The following is a 27,010-nucleotide window of genomic DNA, read 5'->3' as shown; positions in this document are numbered from 1 at the left end:
CTAATTGAAGAAAAATCAATTCAGCATTTATCAGTTGAGGTCACATTAAGATCTCTCTCACACCCAGACCGATGGCCTCGATGTTGGGGGATGGAAAGCTGATCAGTTTTTTTCATAAATGGCCAATTGCCCAGTGTGACACCACCAGTGTGTGCTCTAGCAATACAGCACTTAGGGAGCTCCTGCTTTTCATGTAGATTACCAGGACTCCCATAATTCTATACAGATTTTATTAGCAATTTATATTAAGTGTTGAGATTTGTTATTGCAGCTAGGAAAAATTGTTGATTTTATTAATTTATTTGTTTTTCAAATTCAAATAAAATTAGATGGGCTTATTTCCCTCAAAGCATGGACGTAGTTTAATGGCTTTTCATTACTCTTTCCGGTCTTTGCAAAGAGAGCTTTTAAATGTGGATTAAGTCATTGCTTTTTATTTGATCTAGGTCTTCTCTAATTTGTTTCCTTTGCCTAAATTTAAAAGCTGTGCATTTTCCAGTTAAACACGTTACATTTTCCTCAGGTTTGAGTAGTTTTAAGACCTTTGGAATCTTCTGGGATTCACTGTTTCACAAACAGGATGATTATGGATATCTTCCAGATCTTTTTATAGCAACAGTCTTTGAAACCACAGCATGTCACCTGCAGAACAGTTTTTAGTTGACCCAAAATCAGAGTTAATTGTCAATTCTTCTGCTTTTAATGTCTTCTGTTGATGTTTTCTATGTAGTTGTGTGTTTAGTCTCCTAAACATGTGACACTTTTTTTTACTGTTTGTTTAAAACATGTGTATGTTGAGGGGGAGGTGCACATCAGACACTTGAGAAGGAATCTCCTGTCACATTGTGAGGGAGAAGTCAATGAAAACATTTTCACATAGACTTGTGTGACTGCAGAGCTGATTGAAATATTGCTTCCCCTCTGCCAGTTGTTGCTGTAACATTCCCTTAAGAACAGAAGCTGTAGAAAGACAAAGGAGGGCATAGACAGCGTGGTCTTCATACACTTGCTGTGGCAGTCTGTGTGCACGTGTTCGTATGTACAGTGTGGTGGTGCTGTAGTTGTATCTTCTACTTGTGGGAAAACTAGGATGGAGAAACTGTTGGGCAGGGTTACTACAGCTGGCCTTTCACTTTCCTGATTTCTTCTTGACCGTAGTGGGGTTCCCAAATCTGAGGTTACTCTCTTGAAGCAATGTTGGGGACTGTTCTCCAACAGAAGGGTTGAGGGAGCTGTTAGACCTAGGGACATAACCACAGTGGGGAAGGGGATTTGTCAGGAAAGCTCTGTGTTTGCTGGCTCCAGCAGCACTGGTCACACTCACTCACCAAAAGTGTTTTCATGGTTTTCTAGCAGCACATTTTGAAGGTGCCATTTGATGGTGGTGCTGGTGGTGTGACACCAGCATGGTGCAGGTAGTGGCCATTCACTGAGGCTTTGTAACAAAGCAGCCCAAAAGTCGATGGAATGAGCCTTTGTATGTAAATGGCAATTCTAGACAAACTAAAAACTTCAGACATCTCAGTTCAAAATGCTGCATGATAATTAACAGCCACTGATGGCAGAATCAGTAAGCTCTTCATTCGCCTGAGTGGTTTTATGCCAGCACTACTGCCTTCCTAAGCCGTGACTTGGCTGTTTAGATAAATGAAGAAATTAAAACATAACATATTAAGTAGTGATTAAGTTCTAATTCATCGGCCCAGTGAGCAAAAGCTTTGATGTTCTTCTCTGCCCTGCCTCCCCAAGGAACAGTGTGGTTTTTAGGTCATATCCAGGAATTGAAAAACAGGTTTTGAATAGATGGTTGCCTCTGATTGTCCCTCTCATGAACAATGGCACGATGGTGGGAGTTCTCTGTTACAGCCTGTTAGAGGGACTATGTAGGTTGGTAGTTGTATTGGAAGTGCTTATGTAATTTGTGCTAAACAGATCTGTATTTGAAGATGCTAAAATATTGCTTGCCCTGATGAAATAATCTTTATTATCACTTTTTTTCAGTACAAATATTTGAGAAGCTATATCTAAACAGTGTAAAAGTAGACAAAAGGATGCTTCTCATCCTAATGATTAGGAGAGCAACTCAGAGCATGGAAGATACTCATTCTTTCCATTCTTTGAGATGAGAAAATAACCCTGCTGAAGTCAGTTTCTGACTGCAACTGAAGAACAGCATATACGAATTTGTTCATTTATTTAATCTTTTGATGGGCTTTTTCTTTTCATGCTTTGACTTCTGTTTTGGTTCAGCCTGCCACGGAAGGGGTAGAGGTGAGAATCTCAGTGGAGGCACCAGGAAGTTTTGTTGTTGTGGGGATTTTTGTTTGTTTTTTATTCCTCCCCCTTTTCTTTTAAACTGTGATTTGTTAGTTCTGTTGTTGTGTTCTGGGCAGAGTGCATTGTGCCTTTGTGTGCAGTGCTGTGATTTGTCTTCTGTTTGTCTGTGGCAGAGTCCTTTGGGTTTAATTGCTGTTAAGGATGTTGAGCATGTTTGTACCAGGGTGAGCAGGAGGTTTCATTTTCGTGAAGGCCTAAGTGCTTTCAAAAGATATGATGTGTCTTCTCCATCCTGCACTTCATGAGAGTAGCCTTAAGTGGGTCTGTCTGGGCAGATCATGGTACATGAGGGGGGTTTAATACTTGGTGTTTAAATTCAGCTGAGGAATTCAGTGCACTTGATGATATTCTTTTGCATACTGTAACTAGAAGTTGGTTTTAGTGGGATGATGAGGGTGGATGTTTTGTTGTGCTTTGGGGTTTTTTTCCCTTTTCTTACTGAAGAAAATCCGCCCTCTGGTTAACCGAAATACAGTCCCTGTTTAAATCACTTAATGAAAGAAAAACACAAAGTTATTTTGGACTTCAGAAGAATTTGATATCTAGTGGGAGAGCAGAGCTGACTTCTTTGAAGTAACCAGCTGTTTGCAAGATACGTTGAGCTGTGCTGTGAGAAAGCTGGCTGTCTTTTTCTTCACGCCCAGGCTCGTGGGGTGTGTATGAGAAATTATTTGGAAGGGGAGGTCAGGCTGTTTGATGTGTGAGCCTCTTGGTGTAGTGCAGTGAGCACTCCATAACTCCCCCATCACCATTACTGACACACAGTGTTTAGCTCTTACCTGCTACACTCCACCATACCAACAAAGAAAACAAAATTGAACCATAATGTTACAAGGGGGAAGGGCAGACTTCCCCAAGGGCAGCCTTCTCCATGCATCCTGGTAAGTAGGTGCTGTATCTGTGTTAACCCTTCATGGCTGGCTGCTGGCCATGCTAACATAGAGGGGAAAAAAGAAGGTAGGATGTGTGAATCTGACTGTATATCCTTAGCTGATAATCTTATTTGAATCATGTTTCTTTTTACCTGTAGGAAATGAAGATCTGCTCAGCAATTATAAATTTATTCCATCTGATCCCAGCAGCTCCTCAGACTTTGGTTAAACCTCTGCTGGAAGTTGTTATGAAAACAGAACGAGCAATGCTAATTGAGGTAAAAGTGGAAGTTAACATTGCTGATATTTTTCCTTTATAGTGTTTTTAAACATTAGTGTGTAATAATTATAATAGTTTAATCGTGGTGTGGGAACATTTGATGTAATAAATATGTTCTTCCAGCCTTTTACATGGTATTAACGTTTGTCCTAGACCTTTTAAAGTCAAGATTTGCAATTGTCAATAAATTCCATCATAGAAGTTCTGAACATGTTGTGTCTTCATAAATGCCAAGTCAAATGTATTTTTCTGAGTGTTAGTAAATTAGTAGGAAATACTCACTGCTCTGGGTTTTTAATTTAAGCTTGATGAATCTTTCAGGCTGGCAGTCCATTCAGGGAACCACTGATAAAATTTTTGACACGTCATCCGTCCCAGACTGTGGAGCTGTTCATGATGGAAGCCACTTTAAATGATCCACAGTGGAGCAGAATGTTTATGGTAAGCTGTGTGAGGAGGGGAGCAGAAAAAGCCCTCTTCTTCATCAGATTTGTGAAGGAGAAGCTTTTAAGTCTTTTCCAGATTTTTTCCCTGTATGACCTTGTAGTCCTTAATCACGGTTTCACTCTGACTGTTCCCTGGTTTGTATTTGTTTGTCCTCAGATGTCGATTTTATACCTTTCCAGGTCAGGAAGATTATTACTGAAGTTGCAGAGGTTATTTTGATCTATGTGAAATAGAACCTCTGCAGCTTTAGTGAGGAATATAAACGCTACAGGATGATATAGCCTTTTGGTGTTTTGCTTTTAAAAACTGTTAGTAAAATTATTTCTTCCCCTTCTCCAGAGTTTCTTAAAACATAAAGATGCCAAACCTCTACGAGATGTGCTGGCAGCGAACCCGAACCGATTTATCACTCTGCTGTTACCCGTTGGTACCCAGGCAGCTGTTAGACCTGGTTCTCCAAGCACTACCACAATGCGTCTCGATCTTCAGTTTCAGGCTATCAAGGTATTAATTTATTCTTCTTTGTCTCTGCAATGGATAGCTTAAAACCCTTGTAGCTGTAGGCTTGTTAGCCTACGTAATTCGTGTGTGTACGTATTGGAGCTTATAGAAAAACACCTGTAAAAATGTGAAAGTGTTTTTGCAGTCAGAGTCTCTCTAGGCAAGGGTAAGAGATTCAAATGAACTATATACCCTTTTGAAAATAAGATAAATAAGGAAAACATGGCAACAGAAATTTGTTTTTAAATTCCTTTAAAAATTGATCTAAACTAACTTTTATTTGATTCTTGAATATTTTAGAACCCTTAATTGACCTTAACGAAGTGTTTTATATCATTGTTTCCACTGACAGATCTCTTGCGTGTTGACTGTGCATTTGTCTTGTTTTGCTTTGACAGATCATAAGTATTATTGTTAAGAATGAGGAATGTTGGTTGGCAAATCAGCATTCCTTAGTGAATCAGCTGAAACGTGTATGGGTGAGCGAAGCTTTTCAGGAGAGACACCGTAAGGAGAACATGGCAGCAACGAATTGGAAAGAGCCCAAGCTATTAGCATATTGCTTATTGAATTACTGCAAGTAAGTAAAATCATTTATTGTACCTCGTTATATTATTATAGCTTGTGTACTTTATTCTTTTTTAAAAAATGAAAACACTGTAAAGGTTTACAGGGGCACTAAAAATGGTTTGCAGGTATTGAAGAGCAAGTTTAATCTATTTCATTATGCTGCCATTAGCTCCAAGCTTGTGCCTCATCTTAGCACTCTGCTCATTTAATACTGAGATAAGTTACTTCATCAGGTCATCAGAATGACAGTTTGGTTGGGTATTTTTTTCACAAAGCCTTTTTATTTTATGTGTTTTTACAGAAGGAATTACGGTGATATAGAGTTGCTCTTTCAGCTGCTTCGGGCGTTTACGGGTCGCTTTCTCTGCAATATGACTTTCCTAAAGGAATACATGGAAGAAGAGATCCCTAAAAACTACAGTATTCCCCAAAAACGGGCTTTGTTCTTCCGCTTTGTAGACTTCAATGACCCAAACTTTGGAGATGAGCTCAAAGCCAAGGTAACTAAAGCAATTAAATCAAAGCAGCCTGGTATTTAGGTTTAATTTTCTTCTTGGGAACTAGGGCAACAAAACTTGCTTACTTAAATGTCAACGAGTTTGATAATTGGCAGAGCCATTTAGGTGAAAATATCATACCTGTAGCAGGGTGCTAATAAACAGAGACAGCAATTCATCTTGCTTTCAGTGCTGACTACTCAAGTTCACTCTTTCTAAGAATCTTTGCCCTTAAAAGGGAGAAAGATGGGGGAAAAAACCTGTTTCTTAAGATGCTATTTATAGCTTCCTTTTATAATGCAGTGAGTGTTGTCTAACATGCAGTGAGCATGTCTGACATGCAGGTTTGCATATCGAGTGACTTGAATGTTGACTGTCTTTAGAAGAATCTGATAGTTGAATATAACTGGGGTTTTGTTTATATTCTGTAGGTGCTGCAACATATCCTGAATCCTGCTTTCTTGTACAGCTTTGAAAAGGGAGAAGGTGAACAGCTGTTGGGACCCCCAAACCCAGAGGGAGATAATCCAGAAAGCATCACTAGTGTTTTTATAACAAAGGTAACAATCCTTGTCTGTGTGAAAGGGTTTGAAAATTTAAGGTGGAAAGTTGTTCCTTTGGATGCCAGGTGCTGCCAAAACCTCTCTGTTTTGGGCAGGGGGCAGAAAATACAATGAAAGGCTTGTGAGTCAAGACAAGGACAGGGAGATCACTCAGCGATTACTGCTATGGGCAAAACTGACTCAACTTGGGAAAATTTGATTTATTACCAGTCAAATCAAAGCCAAGTAATGAGCCTTCCCCCACCACTTCTTTCTACATGGCTGTAACCCCAGTCTTTTTCATAAGCAAAATTATTTTAAAACTGCCAGTTGATTTTTCAGTTAGATGCTGTGGAAGATGAGTTGGGTTTTTTCAGTGGGTTTTTTTGTTTGTTTTGTTGGTTTTTTTTTTTCTGGTGATGGGTTTGGGTGTGGGGTTTTTCTGTTTGTTTCGTGGGATTTTTTTGTTTTGTGGGGTTTTTTTGATTGGTTCTTGTGTTTCTTTTTTTAATATGGTTTTAAAAATGAGTAGATCAGGTACTTAGGGATATGGTATAGCATAGGATAGGAACGGTTGGACTTGATGATCTTAAAGGTCTGTTCCAACCTTCGTGTTGTGTGATTCTGTAATATAGGTTAGCACTTTGGAAATTCCTAGATGTGTTCATATATTTAAGAGTTCTGACCTCAAGCAGTTGTTTTGTGGATATGAAACCAAATCACAAAGGTGCTTATATTTACTAGTCTTCTGAAAAACCACTCAAAAAGCAAAAATCTGTGTCTTTGCTTCTGTAGATTATAAAGTTAGTTTCTTTCAGTTTTGTCATCTTCTCACCTCTTTCTTTTTGGTCATCCCTGGAACTAGGTTCTTGATCCAGAAAAACAAGCTGATATGCTGGATTCTCTCAGGATATACCTCTTGCAGTTTGCCACGCTGCTGGTTGAACATGCTCCACATCACATCCACGACAACAACAAAAACCGCAACAGCAAACTGCGGCGCCTCATGACCTTTGCCTGGCCTTGCCTCCTGTCCAAGGCCTGTGTGGACCCAGCGTGCAAATACAGCGGGCACTTGCTTTTGGCACACATCATTGCCAAATTTGCCATACATAAGAAGATAGTTCTGCAGGTATTGACTGTGGGCTTGTACTCATACAGTTGAAAGGGATGCTGATAAGTTTAGTTGTGTGCTTCCTTTTGTTTTAAAATGTGAAGTAGAGGGTGCACAGTACTTGTGGATGCTTAATGTATGAATAACAGTTTAATTCAGTTGCAACTAGGAAAATACAGAAGCAGCAAGCCAGATATTAATGGGTATTTACGTGGGGATAGGAGAGTATAGAAGGAAGTTTGAAGGTAAGTGAAAAGAGAGGGTAAATGGGGCAAAGAGCAGTCCTTTCTGTTGAATAAAAAAAATTGATATTACTTCCTCATTTATGAGACATTTCTGTTGAGGTGGAATATGGAGACCAAAGGAAGTGGAGAAGGAGGAATGAGAACTAAATGTAAGGGGGATGAAAGTATCCGTAGATTTGCCAAATTATGAGCCTTTAGGGGGGGAAAAAAAGGGGCTGTGTAGAAAATGTATGTTTCTCTCTCATTATAAAAGCTTTATTTTGTAAATGTATATATTGCTGATAAAAAACTTTGCTGTTTAGGTTTTTCACAGCCTTCTAAAAGCTCATGCCATGGAGGCCCGAGCTATTGTCAGGCAAGCGATGGCTATTTTGACTCCAGCTGTGCCTGCTCGAATGGAGGATGGACATCAGATGCTGACTCACTGGACACGAAAGATCATTGTGGAGGAAGGTCATACAGTTCCCCAACTAGTCCATATTTTGCACCTGATAGTACAACATTTCAAGGTGCGTGAGCTGCTTACTCTGAGAGTCAGGGGATCACAGATACCAAGGAGGGAAACTGCAGTTTGATTGGAAAAAAGTAGCTTGATTTGTATGGCTTAGCCTCAGAAGGCATCAGCTGTCTGCAGAGTTGTTTATTTAACACTGAAAACAACTAATAAAATTAAATAGCAAGCCATTTACTAATCTTTGTCATGTTTGAAGGTAGAACTCAGTGTTAGGTGAGATTAATTCATTGCACGTGCATTAGCAGTGCTCTTTAACAGACCTGGGGAGAATTGTTTAAGAATTGCTTAAAAAAAGTTAATTTAGTAATCCTTGTTTGACTTAATGTATTCTGCAGGGTTAACTAGGTGGCTTTCCAGCTCACACATGTTGGGAAACACTAAATACATGGAATGCTGCAGAATATAGGAGCAGTTTGGAAAATGCCTATGAAAATATGATCCAAAGGGACAGCTGGATAATAGGTGTTTAAGTCACTTCTCAGGAATCAATGTATAAGTGCTTTTTGAAAAAATACCTGAGTGTGTTCGGATGTGAGTTGGAGCTCTGAAAGGATTGGCAAAAAATAGGAATGATTGGTCTTTGAGAAAAATCATATCTCTTCAAACAACCACCTTCATTTGGGTAGATGAGATCAGTAGTGAACATCGTGGCCAAACCTTTCTTTTCAAAGCACCAGTTACTTTCCAAACTGCAAAATTTGAACATGGGACAATCTGAACAGGATGCAGCAAGCTTTAGCATTAAAGACTATTTTACCATTTTGTTTTATTTTGGCTCTGTAGTTTTTGTGTAGAATTGTGTTGGTTAATGGCTAACATGACTGTGAAACCATCTTTTCAGGTTTATTATCCAGTGAGGCATCACTTGGTTCAGCACATGGTTAGTGCCATGCAGAGACTGGGCTTCACTCCCAGCGTTACCATAGAGCAAAGAAAATTAGCTGTGGATCTTGCAGAAGTAGTTATTAAATGGGAATTGCAAAGAATTAAAGACCAGCAGGTAGGAAGTCTTAAGTACTAAACTGGTAAAGACTAAACGGTTCTACAGTTAAATGTGTTTTTAACATGCATGTTGCTGGTATTTCAGCCAGATTCAGACATGGATTCAAGTGCAAGTGGAGAAGGAGCAAGTTCTGTCTCATCTGTCGTTAAAAGAGGATTGTCTGTTGATTCTGGTCAAGAAGTGAAACGGTTCAGGACAGCTACAGGAGCAATAAGTGCTGTAAGAAAAATTCAGGATTTGTTCAGAGGCTCTGAATCACACCCTGCACTCACTAAGCCATTTACTGTGCTTGTAACTCAAAACTCCCCAAACTGAAAGTTATACTTCTAGAAAATACCTGTTGAGCTTGTTGTTACCCTTCTTCAGTGTTTTTACAGGCTTTGTGTTCTGTATATGTGCAGGTATTTGGACGTAGCCAGTCCTTGCCAGGAGCTGATGCACTCCTTTCCAAGCCGATTGACAAGCAGCATACAGATACAGTCGTGAATTTCTTGATCAGAATTGCCTGCCAGGTAGCGTGTTTCTTCTGATGTGCAAATACTGATGTGGCATTGGTAGCCAAACCGATGAACCCCTCTTTTCATAAGAGTCCTTTTATGCTTGGATTATGAGATACTTCCTTTTGCTGAAAGGTTCAGAAACTTTTATGTGCAGTTCTACAAAAAGGAAAATGTTTTAAGGAGGAAAGAAATTCAATTTGATAATCAGTTTCTGCCTGTTTTTCATTTCCCAAATGATGGATAGTATTCATGAGAGGTATGCTTTAGCTTCCTATTGTTGGCATTGTGCAATTACTACTTTTCATGCAGCATATAGAATTAAAGCTTTCCCCAAATTCTGTTAAGAATTAACTTTTCTAGAGTGGGGAAAATGAGATGGGTGTAACTCAGAACTGTCATTTTATGACTCCTGCAGCAGACTCAGCTGGGAAGTACCATGGGATTTTGTACACCACAGTCCATTGCACAGAACAGACGTGCTCTTGAAATGTAAACATGAATTGAGTAGAAAGCTCAATGTTTATAGATACCTTGCAGACAGGAAAGATTAACCATCTCAAGCATGTTTAGAGTTGTAGTAATAGCACATGGGATTAAACTCTTTTTGATGTACCTTTGACAGGTGATTTAGGGTAATTAGCTAGGAGTTTAGATACTGGTTCTGCTGTTTATTATTAGTTGTCAGTTTTTTATGCAGTTAAATGCTCTGTGACTACACCGATAAAACTACTTAAGCTTATCCATTTCAGAAATAAGAAATTATATGCTTGCTTGGAACATATAATAAATTAATGAGTTGGTTACAAAAGGGTGTCATTTTGTTAACTCTGATTAATTGCCAGGTAAATGACAACTCAAACACTGCTGGATCTCCTGGAGAATTGCTGTCTCGCCGCTGTGTCAACCTGCTGAAAACAGCTTTACGACCAGATATGTGGCCCAAGTCAGAACTGAAGTTGCAGTGGTTTGATAAGCTGCTCATGACTGTGGTAGGTAACGTTCTAGTCCTGCAGGACTTTAGGTTTGGCTGGCGCATCTGTGGATTGAATGCTAGTGATGTCTGGATACTGATTTTACAGTCTGCATCTTTTCTTCCTTGGAGTGAAATGCACAAGTTGTTAAGCGTGTAAATTGTATTGTTTTAAAATACTTAGGAGCAGGTGTAACAGCGTCCTGTATTACTTAGATTTTGATACTTGTGTGAGTTCTATCACTCACATTCTGTCTGTGTTTTCTTCAGGAGCAACCCAATCAGGCCAACTTTGCCAACATCTGCACTGGCTTAGAGGTCTTGAGTTTCCTGCTAACTGTACTGCAGCCCCCTGCCATCCTTAGCAGCTTCAAACCGCTGCAGCGAGGTGTAGCTGCTTGTATGACATGTGGAAACACCAAGGTTTTGAGAGCAGTCCACAGTTTGCTCTCTCGCCTGATGGGCATTTTCCCTACAGAACCAAGTATGTGGTGTTTTCTTCCTCCTTTTATGCTTTATTGCTGCATAACTTAAGTGATTAAGGGCAGGGGGAAGACGCTCTTTGGAATGTGTGAATATTCTGTTTTATGATTCCTGCATTTAATGGTCCATTTTAGCTTGCACTTTCAACCTCTCTTTACAAAAAGAAAAGCTGAAATAAGTAATGGCGTGGAATACATCATTATCCATTGACATAAAAACTTAATAACCTGTGGCTGTCATAACTTTGGTTCAAGAAATGCATGCTATAAATTTAATGTATTTCTGCAGTTGTAATTTTTCAGCTTCAGATGTGCAGGTTTGTAGTTGTTAAGCTTTGCTGTCTTGCTAAAACAAGGAAAGGAGAAAGAGTGTAGAAAAAAGGACAATAGGTAATAGGTCATGTCTTAATATAAACTAATTTAGATAATATTTTCTTAGAGAAGAGTCAATAATCTAAAGCTTCCATCAAAAGGAGTTACTCAGAAGTAGTGATACAGAAGACTTGAAGAAGAAGTGGTAGAGAAGGCTTACTGGTTGTATAATAACAAGGTTTATATAAATCAGGGATCTACTTGTTACCTTGCTTTATTGTCAGGATTATATTCCATGATGGTGTAGATGACTGTAGGTAGTGGTTCCTTTCCTGTTCTGTGGCTGCTGTCACCAAAGGTAAACACAACTCTCTCAACCCTGCAGGTACCTCAAGCGTAGCTTCAAAGTACGAGGAGCTGGAGTGCCTTTATGCTGCGGTTGGAAAGGTTATTTATGAAGGACTTACTAATTATGAAAAGGCCACTAATGCTAACCCTTCTCAGCTCTTTGGTGAGTTTCTCACATCTCCAGTAGACACAGAGTGTCCCTTCATGAGCATGTTCTATGTCATGAGCTTTCATTTTCTATAAGGAAATAGAAATGTGATGTTAGGCAGGGGCAGCTGTGGGAAACATTGGGAGCTGGCTTGAGAGATGAGCTGGGGACATCTCTCATTTGTGAAGAAAAGGGTTGGGAGGTTCTTTCTGTTCTGTCTTCTCTCAGTAGCTGACTGGGGACCGTAGTTGGAGGTGGGGAGCTGCAGCTCTACTAGATGGGAGCCTTCTCTGTTCAAAGTGCAGCATTCACGTTAACTGAAATACAAAGTAAAAGTTACTAGAACCCTGTAATGTGGAAAAACCACAATCCTGTGGGCACTTCTCTGGAATATTTCAAGGAATATGCAGTAACATTGCATGTTACTGCTTTACATGTGTTTTCAGGTTTTTTTAAAGCTTCATTAATCAGCTGACTTCAAATAGCTAGGAAGATTTACTTATTTATAGGTCTTGAATTCTCATTAGGTAAGAAATTGCAAAAATACTATTTTTTCTTGAGTTAGCAAATCTTAAGAATCGTACAGGCTTAAAATTCAGAGCTGAGATGTTTTTCTTTTCTTGTTATTTGTAGTTACTTAGCTGGTAGAGAGTTCAACTACATGATACAATGACAAAGATATATAGGAATTGTATAGTTTGGCCCAGGTCTAGGTGTGTTTCAGGTAATGCAGACCTGAAATTGCAGAGTTTTGGAACAGTGCTGATTTAAATGGCAAATGTCCTTCACTATTCTACTCTGTGCTCTGGGCAGATAGTTGTAATTTCGGTTTGGGAATTGCCTGTTTGTCAGATGTCAGGACATGCTTTACAACAAACCAACCAATCAAGAGGTTTCTTGAGCTGTGTCCAGAGCGTGCTGAAAAGCAGCGCTGCAATCTGTGCTGCAAACCTTATTAAACCTGTGTGAGGCTGAACTTCCAGTGCTGTATTTGTGCAAGTCTGAGCAGGAAAAGAAAGAAAAGCTTTGGAAGCAGCCATTCACTGAACCAAGCATGCTTCTGTAAATGCTGGTGTAGGCTGTCCTTGAGTTAGGAGCTGGGAGGAAGGAGAGGGAAAGCCTGTGGGGTACCGTTTGACAGGACATGTACTTGTAAGAGTTAACAGTATTTATGCTTGGAAATACTTAAAATTAGTTTGTATGTTTGTGGCTTGACTAATACTAGCATAAGCATTGTTAACAACTGGGTGTAATTTGCAGGGAGTGTGGTGGTGTAGGCATTGTGTGTTCCCAAACTGCCCGAATTACCCATTTCAACAGGGTTCACTTCTATCCACAATAACTGATTTACGAAACTTGATCAAGTTTCTATTTTATAAAACTAAGTTCTATTTCAATTTTATTTTAATTAATACACCCAGGCTTGTTTCACTACTTACTGCTATGGAAACAAATGTGCACCATTAGGAGTAATTTTACTTTGCCTGGTGAACCATATTTTTTTAAGGACTTGGAGAAGCCTCTGCTCTCAGTTCCACTCTTTGTGTCTTCCCTTTCTTCCCTCCATCACACACTTAGAAACAGAACTTTCTAATATCTGGATTAATGCAAAAATAACTTCTTTTAGTCTTAGACTAAAACTGAATCTCTTCAAAACTATCTGCATTTCTAGTGTTTGTAACCTGGGTACAAACCATACTGAGGTCATGCACAATCTTAAGTTCTGTGTCCTTAAATACTGTTTTTATCTATAGGTACTTTAATGATTCTGAAGTCTGCGTGCAGTAACAATCCCAGCTATATTGACAGATTGATCTCAGTTTTCATGCGGTCGCTGCAGAAGATGGTCAGGGAACACTTAAACCCCCAGGCTACAGCGGGAACAGCAGAAGCAAATACAGGTATTGCGTTTTATATATATGCTAATGGATCAAAGTGTTGTAAAGTATTAAAATCTCTTCATCCTGAAGAGAATTTAAATGATTTTGTAGAGTTTTGGGTGCATTATTAGATGTTGAAAAATAGTTCAGCGTTAGTGAGAATCATTACTGATGTCTTTGAAGGATAAAAATGCACTTGGAGTTCCTGTTACCTGCTTAATACATGAACCGGAGTATTAACCAAGATATTTCAGTGAACCTTAATCAGTGTTGAGCTACAGCAAACACAGAAGTACTGAAATTCTTCAAGCATTTGTAGTGTTGAGGAGAGGGGCTGAATTTTTTTTTCATCTGTGTTTTTACTCCTTCCTCTTTGATAACATTGGAACAACTGTTTATGAAATTAACTCGTTGGAGCTGATGCTTTTGTTTTAATCTTAAAATAGCATCTTTTTCAGTCTGTGCAATTCTGTCTATCATCACATTAATTAGGTCATGAGTCACTGAAAAAATGAGATGTTATTGTGGAAGGAAATCCACTGCTGGCAGAGGGCACTGGCAGTTTATTAATGAAAAAGCTGCTGAAGAAAATTCTTTGAAAGAGTTGCTGCCAATAGATTCCCAGCCCATATTTTCATTAGGTAAATGAGAACCCTGGAAATTTTATTAACAGTGGAAAACAATTGGAAAATTATTAAACTTGACAGATAAGCAAGTCAGGAAATTAGCAGGACAGAAGAGGTGTGCTGCATCATAGAGCGTTTCTTTCACAAGATGAATTGCAGTTTTTTGGTACTGGGATTCTGTAATACCCTTTGCTGGAGATTTACTGACATGAAACCACAGCTTGTCTTTCGGATTTTGAATAGATTTGGGGGTTTTTTGGAAGGAGTCTGTCTCAGTTGTTTAGGGATGGAAAGAGTAATTCTGAAAAGATCATTTCTAGGGATTTATTTACAGTTTAACACATTCTCATTGCTGTTTTTAAAATGACAGTAGCTTATCTCAAAGATTTCTTCGCTCTGCATTCTACAGGTGCATACACAGTTCTAATCCGTTTTTGCATCCATAGCAGGTACAAGTGAGCTGGTGATGCTAAGCCTGGATCTTGTGAAAACTCGCCTGGCTGTGATGAGCATGGAAATGAGGAAGAACTTTATACAAGCTATTCTAACATCTCTCATTGAAAAATCTACTGATGCCAAAATTCTCCGTGCAGTGGTAAAAATAGTGGAAGAGTGGGTGAAAAACAATTCCCCAATGGCAGCTAATCAGGTAAATAATCAGGTAAATGGCAAAGATAAATCATTATTGTTCTCAAATACTGAATAGCTATAAGGGACTGTTCTAGCTCATCTGTTTATGACAGTGAGGATTGTGAGGATCTGTTATATATGTCCAGATGCCCTTGATGAGGTTTGGAGTATTTCGCATCCCCTGTAAAAGTAGCTGGAGTTAAAGATGCTTAGTGTTTTACAGGTTTCTATCAGGTGCTGGATCTCAAACACTTGTTTTAAAGTAAAAGTTGTACAATCTGTGTCACATTACCTTGGGTAGTGATTCTTCAGAAGGAGCATGACTAATGCTGGGTTGTCTTGTTATTCCTGTAACACTGTGGCATCCTCAATTTGCCATATTTTCTGGTAGAGTTGAGTACTTGACGACCTTGTGCTGTGTAAAACTAGTAATTAGATTTTTATAATCAATGAACAATGTAAACCTTGTTTTAGTCATGATTTTGAAGATGTCTAGTATATATTAGCAGGATAAATACTTGAGTTATTTTTCTTTTTACAAACTATGACCTTCTACCAAGTTGTTTTCAGTACTTCAGAAGTGAGAGAGGTGATGAAAAGGATGGCTGAGGTGTGCTTTGAATGTACTGGTTCCCTGCATGTTTTAGGATGAATTGACAACATTAATCATGTCGTTTTTTAACACAGACACCTACTCTCCGGGAGAAGTCCATTTTACTAGTGAAAATGATGACTTACATTGAAAAGCGTTTTCCAGAAGACCTTGAATTAAATGCTCAGTTCTTAGACCTTGTTAACTATGTCTATAGGTAATTATAGCAATTAATCATTTATTGCAGCCTATTGGTTCATAATTTGTACCATATATGACCTTTATAACATGCTATCAATCTTTTTAGGTCTGAATTACTAGGTTGGGTTTTTTTATTCCCCTCCAAAAAATGCAAAATCATTAATTTCACTGGGACCACAATACTTACTTAGAGAATACAGTGTGAAAATAGGATTTCTGTTTTGATACTAAAATATCTCTACTGTCCCAACCTCTTCTCTTTCCAAGATACCAGGGCATCCTTGTAGCTGGTTGTATTATAGACACTGTGGTGACAGCTGAAATCTCTCTTGTTTTTCACATCCATAGTGTAGAAGGATTTCCCCCTCCTCAACCCCTCCTCCTCCTCCAGAAATGTATTGTAAATTATCCTTTCAGTAGAGTCACTGTGATAGCTAAACTGATGGGGTTTGTAACAGGATGAAATAATTACAATAATTACCTTAAAAAAAAAAAAGGCCAGATATATCATTTTGTGCTGCTGATTCTCACTATCTTGAGTTGCTCTTTGCTGCTGCTGTGGATGTGGTGTTCACACGTTTCTAGAGACGAATTACGTGGCATTTCAAACAAGATACAGATGTGTCTGAAATAGTTTCACATTTTTGATAAGACTTTATCCTGAAAGATTTTACAGTGGTTCTGGGGCAGTTTTCTAACAAGCAGCAATATTTTCTGGGCTGTTTCTCTCATAATGCCGCATCGATGCATGCCACACCAGGCGGGCTTCCACAGGATGTCACCTCTTGATTTTTATATACAAAACCAAGAAGGCTTCTTTTTGTGATGCCTCTCTCTTTCTAATTTCTTCTCTTCTTCATTTTAGGGATGAGAATCTGTCTGGTAGTGAACTTACTGCTAAACTTGAGCCAGCGTTTCTGTCGGGTTTGCGCTGTGCCCAGCCGCTCATCCGAGCCAAGTTCTTTGAGGTCTTTGACAACTCCATGAAACGTCGTGTGTATGAGCGGCTGCTCTATGTGACCTGTTCACAGAACTGGGAAGCCATGGGAAATCACTTCTGGATAAAACAGTGCATTGAGGTAGGGAAATTGTGTCAGAAATGCAACTGTAATATGAGAAATGTTTTACTCCCCATTTTCCTTGTCTCTCTCTAGAAATGTTATACAGTTTTGAAGTATGTATTATCTGGATCAAAGCTAAAAATACTGAGTCTGCTGCTCCTAACACTTCCAGTGGTGCTTAAAAATAAATACAGTGTCTAAACCATGAAATGCTGATTCTTGGAAAGTGGCTTTAATATCAGACTTTAACATCTTACATTCTTTGTGAAAAGCTTAATGGCCAGGTTAATAATTCTAAAGAAAATCCGTCTCTTCTAAGTGATGGTGATTATGCAAAAAACAAACCAACCAAATAAGAGTAGTTATGGTAGATGATTTCAAGAACACCGTAAGACTAGAGTGTCTGCTCTGGTGGTATGACAATTGTTAGGTGGCATTGCATTAAAATAAAATTGAATGTTGGTTAATTATCAGACTAATACTAAACATGAGTTTAAAGTGACTGTGAGGATAACTTTGGACTGTTAGGAGTATTAGAACTCCTTCCAGAGAGAGAAAATCCAGCGTTGTGGGTTTCTTTTTCCCACATCGTTTTTGGGAGGGCTTTCATTGTAACAGAGTTTGTATACATTAGGTGATCGGGACACTAAATCTATGTGCTAAAAAGTACAAAGTACAGAATCTAGACATAGAGGACTCTTATTCCTTCAGCATTTTTAGGAGAGGTTTGAAAGTCAGTCTTGAAAGTGTGATCATGAACTTGAAAATGATAACAAAAAGTGTTTGGATTAAGATGAAAATGTGTTAGTGTATTTATTGACTTGAGGTGATAAATAGGTCTTAAACGTATTATTGCCACGTTTATCTTGTTGACAAATATTAAAACCCTGGTGGTGTTTTCACTGTAGTGTTTCAAGGAAATGGAGATTTAAAAACTCTGCTTGCTTTTTAATGTCCCAGCTCCTGCTGGCAGTGTGTGAGAGAAACACAACAATTGGGACGAGCTGCCAGGGCGCCATGCTGCCCTCCATCACCAACGTCATCAACCTCGCCGACAGTCACGATAGAGCAGCGTTCGCGATGGTGACCCACGTCAAGCAGGAGCCTCGGGAAAGGGAAAACAGTGAATCCAAAGAAGAGGTAACTTACAGCAGATACTCTAGAAAAAACCCAAATCTTTTTGATGGAATACAGCTCTTCCTAGTTTCTCATCAAATAAGTTTAGACAGTAGGTCTTGAGGATGATGTGCACAGGTTGTTCAGTACATCGTGTGTTTAACCATGCCTGGGCTCCTCAGGACTTGCGTTCATTCATTTAGCCATAGCAATTCTGTGTCTGAACCTGAAGAACCAGAAGAAATAAATAGTGAGACCTGAAGAAAGTTGATCTGATGTGTATTTTGTGGTTTTGAGGAATAAAAGCAAAAGTACTCACAAAATACCCACATGCTTTGGGTTATTTCCTTCTGTATAGGATGTTGAAATAGACATTGAGTTGGCTCCAGGAGATCAGACCAGTACCCCGAAAACGAAGGAACTCTCTGAGAAGGACATTGGGAATCAGCTGCACATGTTGACCAACCGCCACGACAAATTTCTTGACTCTCTTCGAGAAGTGAAGGTTGGTGCAGTTTGTAGGGTTCCTGACAAATCATTTCAATACTGAAATCTTCAAACTGACCTGTCATGCCTTTTTTTTCCATGCTCTTTTCTTTTTTCCTCACACCTTTTTTTTAGTGTTATTTTTTTCTGTAGATCTGCCTTATAAACTGATGTAACTTCTTATTTTCTGTATCCCCCAACAGCTCTATCCAAATAACGTGATCATTCTTAATGACAAAGTCATTAACATCTTTCCTTTTTCCCTCTTTTTTTTTTTAATGACTACAGTCATGAATCAGTTTCAGTTGACATGCAAATAAGATTAAATCCTTGTTACAGTAACCTGTATTGCTAAAGGAAAGGCAAGTTTTGAGATTTTGGCTGGCAAAGGCATTTGTTTTACTGCTTAAAATAATTATATAACCCTGAACTGGTTTTCCATAGTATCAGTTGTATTTTTCCCACTTTTCACCTATCTCTCTGTTCCTGTTTCTAGACTGGAGCCTTGCTGAGTGCCTTTGTTCAGCTGTGTCATATTTCTACGCCATTAGCAGAGAAGACTTGGATCCAGCTCTTTTCACGACTTTGGAAAATCCTGTCTGACAGGCAGCAACATGTGAGAACCTCTCTCCTCACATAGAAGTTCCTCTTTGTAAATGAGGGGTGTTTCAGGAAAATGTATTTGTGTGATAAGTAATTTCTTTGCTTGCTTGAAGAACTTTGCCATTCTTTGCGAGTAGTGAAAGCTGTACATCTCTATCAGCCCATCTTTTGAGATGAATAGGGCATTTCAATTTACAAAGAGAAGTACACTTATCAAAGGATTGTTCCCTGTATGGAAGGGATTTTTCATCTAAATTTTCTAATTGAAGAATCTGAATGATTGGATAACTATGCTCTTTTCTTCTAGGCTCTGGCAGGTGAAATAAGCCCTTTCCTGTGCAGTGGTAGCCATCAGGTCCAGCGGGATTGCCAGCCCAGTGCCCTGAATTGCTTTGTGGAAGCCATGTCGCAGTGTGTTCCTCCCATTCCCATCAGACCTTGTGTCCTGAAGTACTTGGGTAAAACTCACAATCTCTGGTTTCGTTCTACGCTGATGCTGGAACATCAAGCCTTTGAAAAAGGACTGAGCCTACAGATTAAACCTAAACAGACAACAGAGTTCTATGAGCAGGAGAGCATAACACCTCCTCAACAGGTAGTGTCATATTAATTGAAATACCTCATGTGCTGTAAAGACAAAAACACAGTGGCATTGTAGTCTAACAGGATCATAGAACCATTCTGGTTGGATGAAAACCCCTAAGATCATTGAGTACAAATATAAACCTAACATGGCCAAGTCCACCTCTCAACCATGTCTTTTGGCATCACAGCCACACAACTTTTAAATACCTTCAGGGATGGTGACTCCACAACTTCTCTGGGCATCCTCTTCCAAGGCTTTTCTTCACCAACCCTTTTGGTGAAGAAAATTTTCCTTATATCCAAACTAAACCTCCCCTGGCACAACTTGAGGCCTTTTCCTCTTGTCCTGTCACTTCTTAGTTGGGAGAAGAGACTGATGCCCACCTGGCCACAACCTCTATCAGGTATCTGTGAGAGCGATCAGGTCTCCCCACAGCCTTCTCCAGGCTGAACCACCCCAGCTCCCTCAGCCACTCCTCATCAGATGTGTGCTGCAGACCCTTCACCAGCTTCACTGCCCATCTCTGGACATGTTCCAGGGCCTCAGTGTCTTTGCAGTGAGGTGCCCAAAGCTGGACACAATACTTGAGGTGCAGTCTCACCAGCACAGGGGGATGGTCGCTTCTGAATCTGAGTATGTAGAAGTGTTTTCAGTAATGTAGATTTTTACTTCAGTGAAGAAATTCCAGTCCTATGTTTGAATACAGACACTTGCAACAGTGACTACTCTGTATCTTACCTGCTTCTCCTGCTTTTCTTTCATCTGTTGTTGATGTTTTAATATTTTTCTGTCTGTCTTCCTCTTTTCCATTTACTTTTGACACCAATTCCCTGCAGCACTTTAGAACTAGATGAAACTATTCTTGCCCCTAGTTTTAAGTCTTGAGTAGAAGTCTGTATTGTTTCTGTGTCCCTCAAAGAGAGTATGCTTTCCCTAATCAAGTTTGTTTGGTTTAGGACCTTAATGAATTATTAGCTGAACAAAATTGAGTTCCCTGTGTACAGTTCATGTTGTATTTAGTAGTCTGTTATGTCACTGTAATCTACCTTGGCATGTTTGTGACCAGATGAGGAAGCTGAACATTGCTCTTTCTTTTTACATTAGAGACCAAGTTGTTGGCTGGTTAAACAATTTTGTGTTCTAGGATTTGATATGTTACATTAGGGAAGACAAGCAAGAATCAATGTACAAGCCATAGGGGGGTTTTTATCATGTAATGCAGTGTTAGTGTTGTTCTCAGGACTTGGTTTTTACTAATTGCCTTCTAGAGTTTGAAAGAGAGTTCTGATATAAACACTTCTCTATTTCCATGTCTTTCTCAATTTGCCTCAGAGTAGGATGTGTAGTTTTTCTATCTGTTGTGCTTGGTACGGACAGATTGACTGCAGAGAAATCTGTGTGTCTAATGTTCTAGGAGATCCTGGATTCCCTTGCTGAGCTCTACTCTTTGCTCCAAGAAGAAGATATGTGGGCTGGACTGTGGCAGAAACGCTGCAAATTCCCAGAGACAGCAACAGCTATTGCCTATGAACAGCATGGCTTTTTTGAGCAGGTACCCTCTTGGTATTAGAAACAGTTTTGAGAAGTTCTGCTGGCAGGATGAATATTCTGGTCAGCAAGAGAATATTCTGCATAATAACTTCAGTCTTCGGCAATAGAGAGGGCCACAGCTTCTCTGGTGGCTGCAGAGAGGTTTCAGGCCATGTAATACCTAGATAAGGTGAGATTTTTTTCAGCACATCCATCAGTTTTTCATGATATCTGTAAAGCTACCAAATAATGACTCTGTTCAGGAGTGACTCGACACGCTTAATCTTTTCTTTTTCTTTAACTTAGATTTTTTAAAAGTATTCTTCTGCCTTTATTTTCTTTTTATTTTAAGAAAAGGATGTGAGTCAGTGTATATATAGCAGATGGAACAATAAAATGGTCTGATTTTTATTTAGGCACAGGAAACCTATGAAAAAGCAATGGAAAAGGCTAAGAAAGAGCACGAGCGGAACAACGCTTCCCCTTCCATCTTTCCTGAGTACCAGCTCTGGGAAGACCATTGGATCCGGTAAGACTTTAAAGCTGATATAGAACAAGTATTTCTACCTTGCAATAGAACTAAAATACCCAGCTGGTTTAAAGCATTAGTTAGGAGAATAAACTTAGCTTGGGATTTAGCTCGAATAGGGGGGAAACTTAAGGGAATAGGAAAAGTTATTTTTCACTCCCTTAACAGACCCTCAGAAGTGATATGCCTGAAGTGTTGTAAAAATGTAATTTGCTATTGGTGGAAACAGACTAGAGGTAAAATTTGTTTTTCCTATTTAAAATGGTTGTTTTGGGAGACACAAAAGGCAGCTCTTCCCTGTTCACAGATTTCTGTATTACAACTGGTAATAAATTAAAAAAAAAAAATAGTTCCCATCTGGGTAACACTTTTGCAGTGCTTGCAGAGCTGATCCAGACAAAGCCATGTGCAGATAATATTCTGATACGCAACATTTATAGTCACTTTTATTGATTTTTTTTTCTTTTTGTACCCAAATTGAGAATGGTTTTGGTTTTTTCTTAGTTGCTCCAAAGAACTGAACCAATGGGAACCTTTGACAGAATACGGCCAATCGAAAGGTCACATCAATCCTTACCTAGTACTGGAATGTGCATGGAGGGTCTCAAACTGGACTGCTATGAAAGAGGCTCTGGTGCAGGTGAGTGAGGGCTTTCTATGCTCATGTTTAATTTCTTTGTTGATTTTACTGATTAGCCTTCTAACGAGGCAGCATTACAGTTCATTTCACAGACAATGTGGAGTTTTCTTTGATGTCCTAGCACCCAGCTGGGTTTTTTAGTGAGTGAAGCATGTCCTTTCACCAAACTTGGTTCTCTTCTACCTGCTGATAAAGCTGTACAGGCTTTTTTTTCAGGCAGGGAAAGTGAAAGATACATGGCATGGTAAAACAGTAATTAAGAAGCAGCAAATGCTTGCCACAGGAGTGTGTGTAAAATGGAACCCTTGCAAGCATACGATAGTGCTTCAGACAGTGCAGTGTTGGGGAGGGATGTTTTCTGTGTTTTACACCTTTACAGGAACAACTGCAAATCAAGTGCTAGATTAACTTCATTCTCACTTTGAGTCTACTTCAGTTCCATTTAAATAAAGCTCATTTGATTTTGGAATATATCCGTTACATTATAGAATTGTAAAATGTGTGGATTACCAGAGACTGGAGCCGGTGTGGTCAAGACTGGAAGTGGAGATCTAATGAGAAATGAGGGGCAGGAAGAGCAGGTAACGAACCTCAGGTGATGAGTCTGAAACTGGGAAGCAATGAGAAGAACAGGAGGTGTGGGTGAAGGAGGTTGGAAGAGTACAAATTCTACTAGAAGTGGCACAGGGGTTACGGGGCGAGTAGCCTGAAGCAGGAAGTTGAAGAAAGTGATTTCCTTTGAGAAAGCATAAAGGACTTGGTAAAACCAGACAAGAGGAGAGGGGCATTGAATTAGATGTTGTGGAGTGCCTCAGTGAGACTGGCTGTGCAGGAGACAGAGTTCAAATTGACTGACAGAGATGGGGATTGGGCTTCGACAAGATCACCGGGATTAAAGAAAGGGTAGGTTACTCTGGGGGAAAGATGCTTTGATTCTGCCAAAGTAAAGTAAATAATGCATAAGCACAAGAACACGCTTAGCTTTTAGATGATTGACTTTCAAATGTGTTCCCCAAACAATTTTGTGTGTGTATAATCTTTAAACTAGCAAGCATACACGTAAAAACACTAAGAGCACTTAGGAAAAAGAGCAGGCTTTTGGGAAGCGGCGCTGTGTAAATGAACAGTCTTTGCTGAAGAAAAGAAGTAAAGCTAAAAATTATTTTTATCTCCTCTCAAATGGTGACGATTTGTGGTAAGTTTTGTGCTAGATATAAATACCATAATGACTGTACAGATTTGTAGATAGAGACGTTTGTGACAGAGAGCTGAGGCTGTGAGATAGCGCTGCTGTAGGAGTTGTTTCTGTAATTTCTTTTATTTGATGTTCTCTGGTATCAGAAAACTCGAGTTTGGAGTTTTCTGTTCTTCCAAGTCTTCCTGAAAAGTGTAACGAATCAATGATTCTACTTTTTATAGTTTAATGTGAAGTTTACAGAACCATAAAATAGCTTGAGTTGGAAGGGACTTCTGGAGGTCATCTGGTCCGACGCTCCCTTCAGAGCAGGGCCCAAGTAGATGAGGTTGCCTTGTCTGGTAGAGTTTTAGTATCTCTAGGAGTTGAGATGCCACAGCCTCTCTGGACATATCCTTCGTCTGAAGTAGCGTAGCTGTGCCCTGCCACTTCCACGTGGTTTTAGAAGCCAGCACGGTACTTGGCTTCAGGGAACTTGCCTGTGGCAAGGGAGGGAGCTACCACCTTCACTTGGGAAGGGATAATACATATTGTTTGTACTTTCCTGCTATTGACCTTCCAGATTCATTCTGAAGTTCATTATTATCTTCTCCTTGTAATTAATTTTGCTGAGCAGCATGCACCTTCCCCGGGCTTCACCTGGGAGGCATCGTGCTCTTTGCTATCCACGTGCTCGATGGCCAAATGCTTGGTGAAACTTTGGCTGTTACAGAACAACTTGCAGGCAGGAGGGGCCACGCTGCACACAGACAGGAACACTTGGAAAGATTTAAATCTGGAAGATCTTTTTCTTGCCAAGTTTCATAAACATTTCTTCTCTTAATGAAGTTTAAATGGCTAGGGAAGCGGGCTGTAAATGACCCCCTGCTTTCTGAAAGATGGGACATGTGGGAGGACGTTTTGATGAATTCTTTCACATCCAAAAGCTGGCCATATCTAGGTAACTTTCTCCTTATCCTCTTGTTGGCATCTTCCAGCTGTTTAAGAACCATTCCATCAGGGTTTGCTTTATCACGTTGTATGTGGTTCTGTAGAAGTTTGAAAACTTGGTTGGGGTTTTGTTTTGGTTTTTTGTTTGTGTTTGGGTTTTTTAATTTTAAGCAAATAAACTCTCTTCTCATGGGGGGTAGAGATGTTCATCTGTGGTTAGTTAGTGTAGGAACATAAACCAGATGTATTACTGAAACCTGACAGGTGAGAATACCATAGTAAGTCACAAGTGGAAAGCTTCCTGATCTTCATTGCACCATTGCATGTGGTATTCCATTACTGGGATTACTGTGCTAATGATGCCAGAGTTTGGAATTTGGGGGTGAATTTGCATATTTAAACTGCAGTTTTACTGACAAAGCTCTGAGCAAAGCCTTAGATTTTGCTTTTCATGTTGCGGGGAGAGACCCAGAAGAATTAACCTCTCACTTAATTGGGGTTTATTGTTTCATCAGGACTGGTTTCAGTGTTGAACCAATACCTACCTGTTAGACATCAAATTGAGAGCTGATTGTCTGTAGTTTCATAACATTTGCAAAAGGTAAAAAATGGTTATGAAAAATGCTGAGCATTCTTTAATTCCAGTATCCTGCAGGATTAAGTTCCTGTGTACAAACGATCCACACAGCATGCTTCATTCTGACAACTTAGTCTGGCATGATAAATGTGCTGAGTTGTGTGTCTCTCTTACTTTCTTCAAAATCAGACCTAATACTGCATTTTTAAATGTAGTATGTTTATTCTTCTGCAACACTTCGTTTTGCCAGAAGGGAAAATAAGTATGACATCAGTATGTCTTGTGTGAAAGGCTAAGCTGTGAAGACAGTAGAAGCTGTTTAATTAATTAAAGGTAGCATTGTCTTTTGATGGGCCTAAATTAAGTGTGTCTAAACATTGCAATGCTTGAAATTTGATTTTTTCAATGTTTGTAGTACTGATGGTTCAAACAGAATAGGTGTCTCTAAAGATGTGTTTGTATCATTTATCAGCCTGTGTGAAGCCAAATCTGTAAGTAGCAAGCTGCATATACTACAAAAATCACCACATGTGTTATACTTACATTTTAATTAACTTTTGTTCTTAAAATAATTGATATTTTACATCCTATTTAAGTATGCGACTTCAGTGGCTGATTGTAGAGGTGTTAATAATTGAGCAACCTTTGAAACCTAAAATAAGCACTGTATGATAGGATATATTATAAACCTTGAGTTGGAGCAGAGTGAACTAGATCGTGTCTGACAGGTTCTGGCTTCGGAGATTTGCAAGTTGAGCAGAAGTGACAATCACAAATAGCTGCCGATTCGCTTTAGCTGCAGCTTTATTAAATGAGATATTTCCAGTAATGAGACATTTACTAAACGACTGAGGAGAAGCTGTAAACGGAGCTTTTGTGTCTCTACCCACTTTCTTGTAAAAGTGTCAGGACACGTTTGCATAAATATTAGGATGTGAAAGAATAATTGAGTCTCTGCTGCTGTAGTCGTGACTCCCCTTTTATTGCTGTTCTTTAATGTGGCTGTTTTTTATCAAGTTCCGTGGGTGATTCACAAGGGAGGTCAGAAAGGATGGCAAATACCTATCAGTTTTTGTAAATCTCTCTGAAACGTTTTTAATAATCTACCTATTAAAGTTAAGCCATTAAAATGGCAAGTGGCCTTTGATAGGACCCAAGACTCCTTTCCGTTGCTGTTGTGTTTAATGATCCAGTAGATAATGTAATAAAGAATGAGAGGATTTTCACTGTGTAGGTTCCTACCTGGCAGTTTCTCTTTGCTGGCTCAGGCGTAAAAGTCAGTTGAGGATAACAGAAATAACAACTGTAATGGTTAAGGTGCAGTATATCGACAGGAAGATCGTGCTGAGGGATTTCTGTGTTGCATATTGGACCATAAAGGGTTTGATACAACATGGGAGAAAGAGAAGTCTAGAGGTTCTAGATTTAAGGCCTGTAGTATCAGGTAGTGAGTGTTGGTTAAGTGCAAGTTCACTGTAAAATGCTCACAGAATTCAGTTGCTGGACAGTGCAAGTACTGTCCTGGGTTAGTTGCAGTATTTCTGCTGCTCCAAGATTTATAGAAGATGGTTTAAAATTATATATAAAACTTATTTTACCACTATGACCTGACTTTGCACCTGTTCTCAGAAATTACTTTGATACAACGGGAAGGTTAGTTGTAGATGACTTTAAAAATTATTAACTGTTTATTCTCGTAAACTTAGTAATGACCTAGAGCAGGCAGTTAGGAAGCAAAATGCGCTGACATCCAGGGATGGGATCCTTTTCAGTGAGGAGCTGAGGTTGCTTGTTCTGGAACCCCTGAAGCATTTCAGAGGTAGGGTGCATTAGCTGCAGAGAAGCATCTTATGTTCTTTACAGAGGGTGAAGCTGGTGTGCAGAACTTCGTGCTCCTGTTGCAAGGCTGCTTTCAGCTTGCTCAGCTGTCGCTCTCAGTGTGACAGTACCCTGATGGCACGCTGTAGGGAGCCCCTACTCCAGTGCTGATCGTACCGATTATTGGCTAGCCTGCTCTTGCCAGTAACTGAAACTAATGACAAAAATGGTATTTTAGGCTGATATTTTTCGAAAACAACCTGATTTTTATAAAACAATAACACGAAGTGTTTGCCTAAGGCTTTTAAAAAATAATTTGTCCAAGTGT

At 39.4% G+C, this 27,010-nt stretch overlaps 1 protein-coding gene across 3 annotated transcripts in view; it reads left to right on the top strand.

Annotated features, from left to right (window-relative positions):
• Nucleotides 1–27,010, top strand: part of TRRAP (transformation/transcription domain associated protein) — a gene marked incomplete at its 5' end in the record, with an annotated part of 86,689 nt that overhangs the window by 27,879 nt on the left and 31,800 nt on the right. The window contains 27 exons of one of the 3 annotated variants that reach the window (XM_084270780.1): nucleotides 2,075–2,122; nucleotides 2,251–2,271; nucleotides 3,368–3,487; nucleotides 3,811–3,930; nucleotides 4,276–4,440; nucleotides 4,836–5,017; nucleotides 5,309–5,507; nucleotides 5,936–6,064; nucleotides 6,912–7,178; nucleotides 7,708–7,914; nucleotides 8,761–8,919; nucleotides 9,007–9,141; nucleotides 9,324–9,434; nucleotides 10,265–10,411; nucleotides 10,663–10,876; nucleotides 11,572–11,697; nucleotides 13,437–13,583; nucleotides 14,638–14,837; nucleotides 15,506–15,627; nucleotides 16,477–16,690; nucleotides 17,633–17,812; nucleotides 18,147–18,293; nucleotides 18,771–18,890; nucleotides 19,185–19,472; nucleotides 20,878–21,015; nucleotides 21,410–21,522; nucleotides 22,027–22,162. In XM_084270780.1, coding sequence (XP_084126906.1) covers nucleotides 2,075–2,122; nucleotides 2,251–2,271; nucleotides 3,368–3,487; nucleotides 3,811–3,930; nucleotides 4,276–4,440; nucleotides 4,836–5,017; nucleotides 5,309–5,507; nucleotides 5,936–6,064; nucleotides 6,912–7,178; nucleotides 7,708–7,914; nucleotides 8,761–8,919; nucleotides 9,007–9,141; nucleotides 9,324–9,434; nucleotides 10,265–10,411; nucleotides 10,663–10,876; nucleotides 11,572–11,697; nucleotides 13,437–13,583; nucleotides 14,638–14,837; nucleotides 15,506–15,627; nucleotides 16,477–16,690; nucleotides 17,633–17,812; nucleotides 18,147–18,293; nucleotides 18,771–18,890; nucleotides 19,185–19,472; nucleotides 20,878–21,015; nucleotides 21,410–21,522; nucleotides 22,027–22,162 — 4,155 coding nt within the window. The remainder of the gene's footprint in view (nucleotides 1–2,074; nucleotides 2,123–2,250; nucleotides 2,272–3,367; nucleotides 3,488–3,810; nucleotides 3,931–4,275; nucleotides 4,441–4,835; nucleotides 5,018–5,308; nucleotides 5,508–5,935; nucleotides 6,065–6,911; nucleotides 7,179–7,707; nucleotides 7,915–8,760; nucleotides 8,920–9,006; nucleotides 9,142–9,323; nucleotides 9,435–10,264; nucleotides 10,412–10,662; nucleotides 10,877–11,571; nucleotides 11,698–13,436; nucleotides 13,584–14,637; nucleotides 14,838–15,505; nucleotides 15,628–16,476; nucleotides 16,691–17,632; nucleotides 17,813–18,146; nucleotides 18,294–18,770; nucleotides 18,891–19,184; nucleotides 19,473–20,877; nucleotides 21,016–21,409; nucleotides 21,523–22,026; nucleotides 22,163–27,010) is intronic. The other 2 variants (XM_084270781.1, XM_084270782.1) reach the window with 2 other exon arrangements.

The sequence above is a fragment of the Gallinula chloropus genome, assembly GCF_964237585.1.
Source record: "Gallinula chloropus genome assembly, chromosome: 15".
NCBI classification, from domain to species: Eukaryota; Metazoa; Chordata; class Aves; order Gruiformes; family Rallidae; genus Gallinula; species Gallinula chloropus.
Note: the sequence above shows the minus strand (reverse complement) of the source record. Positions and strands in the feature narration are given on the sequence as shown.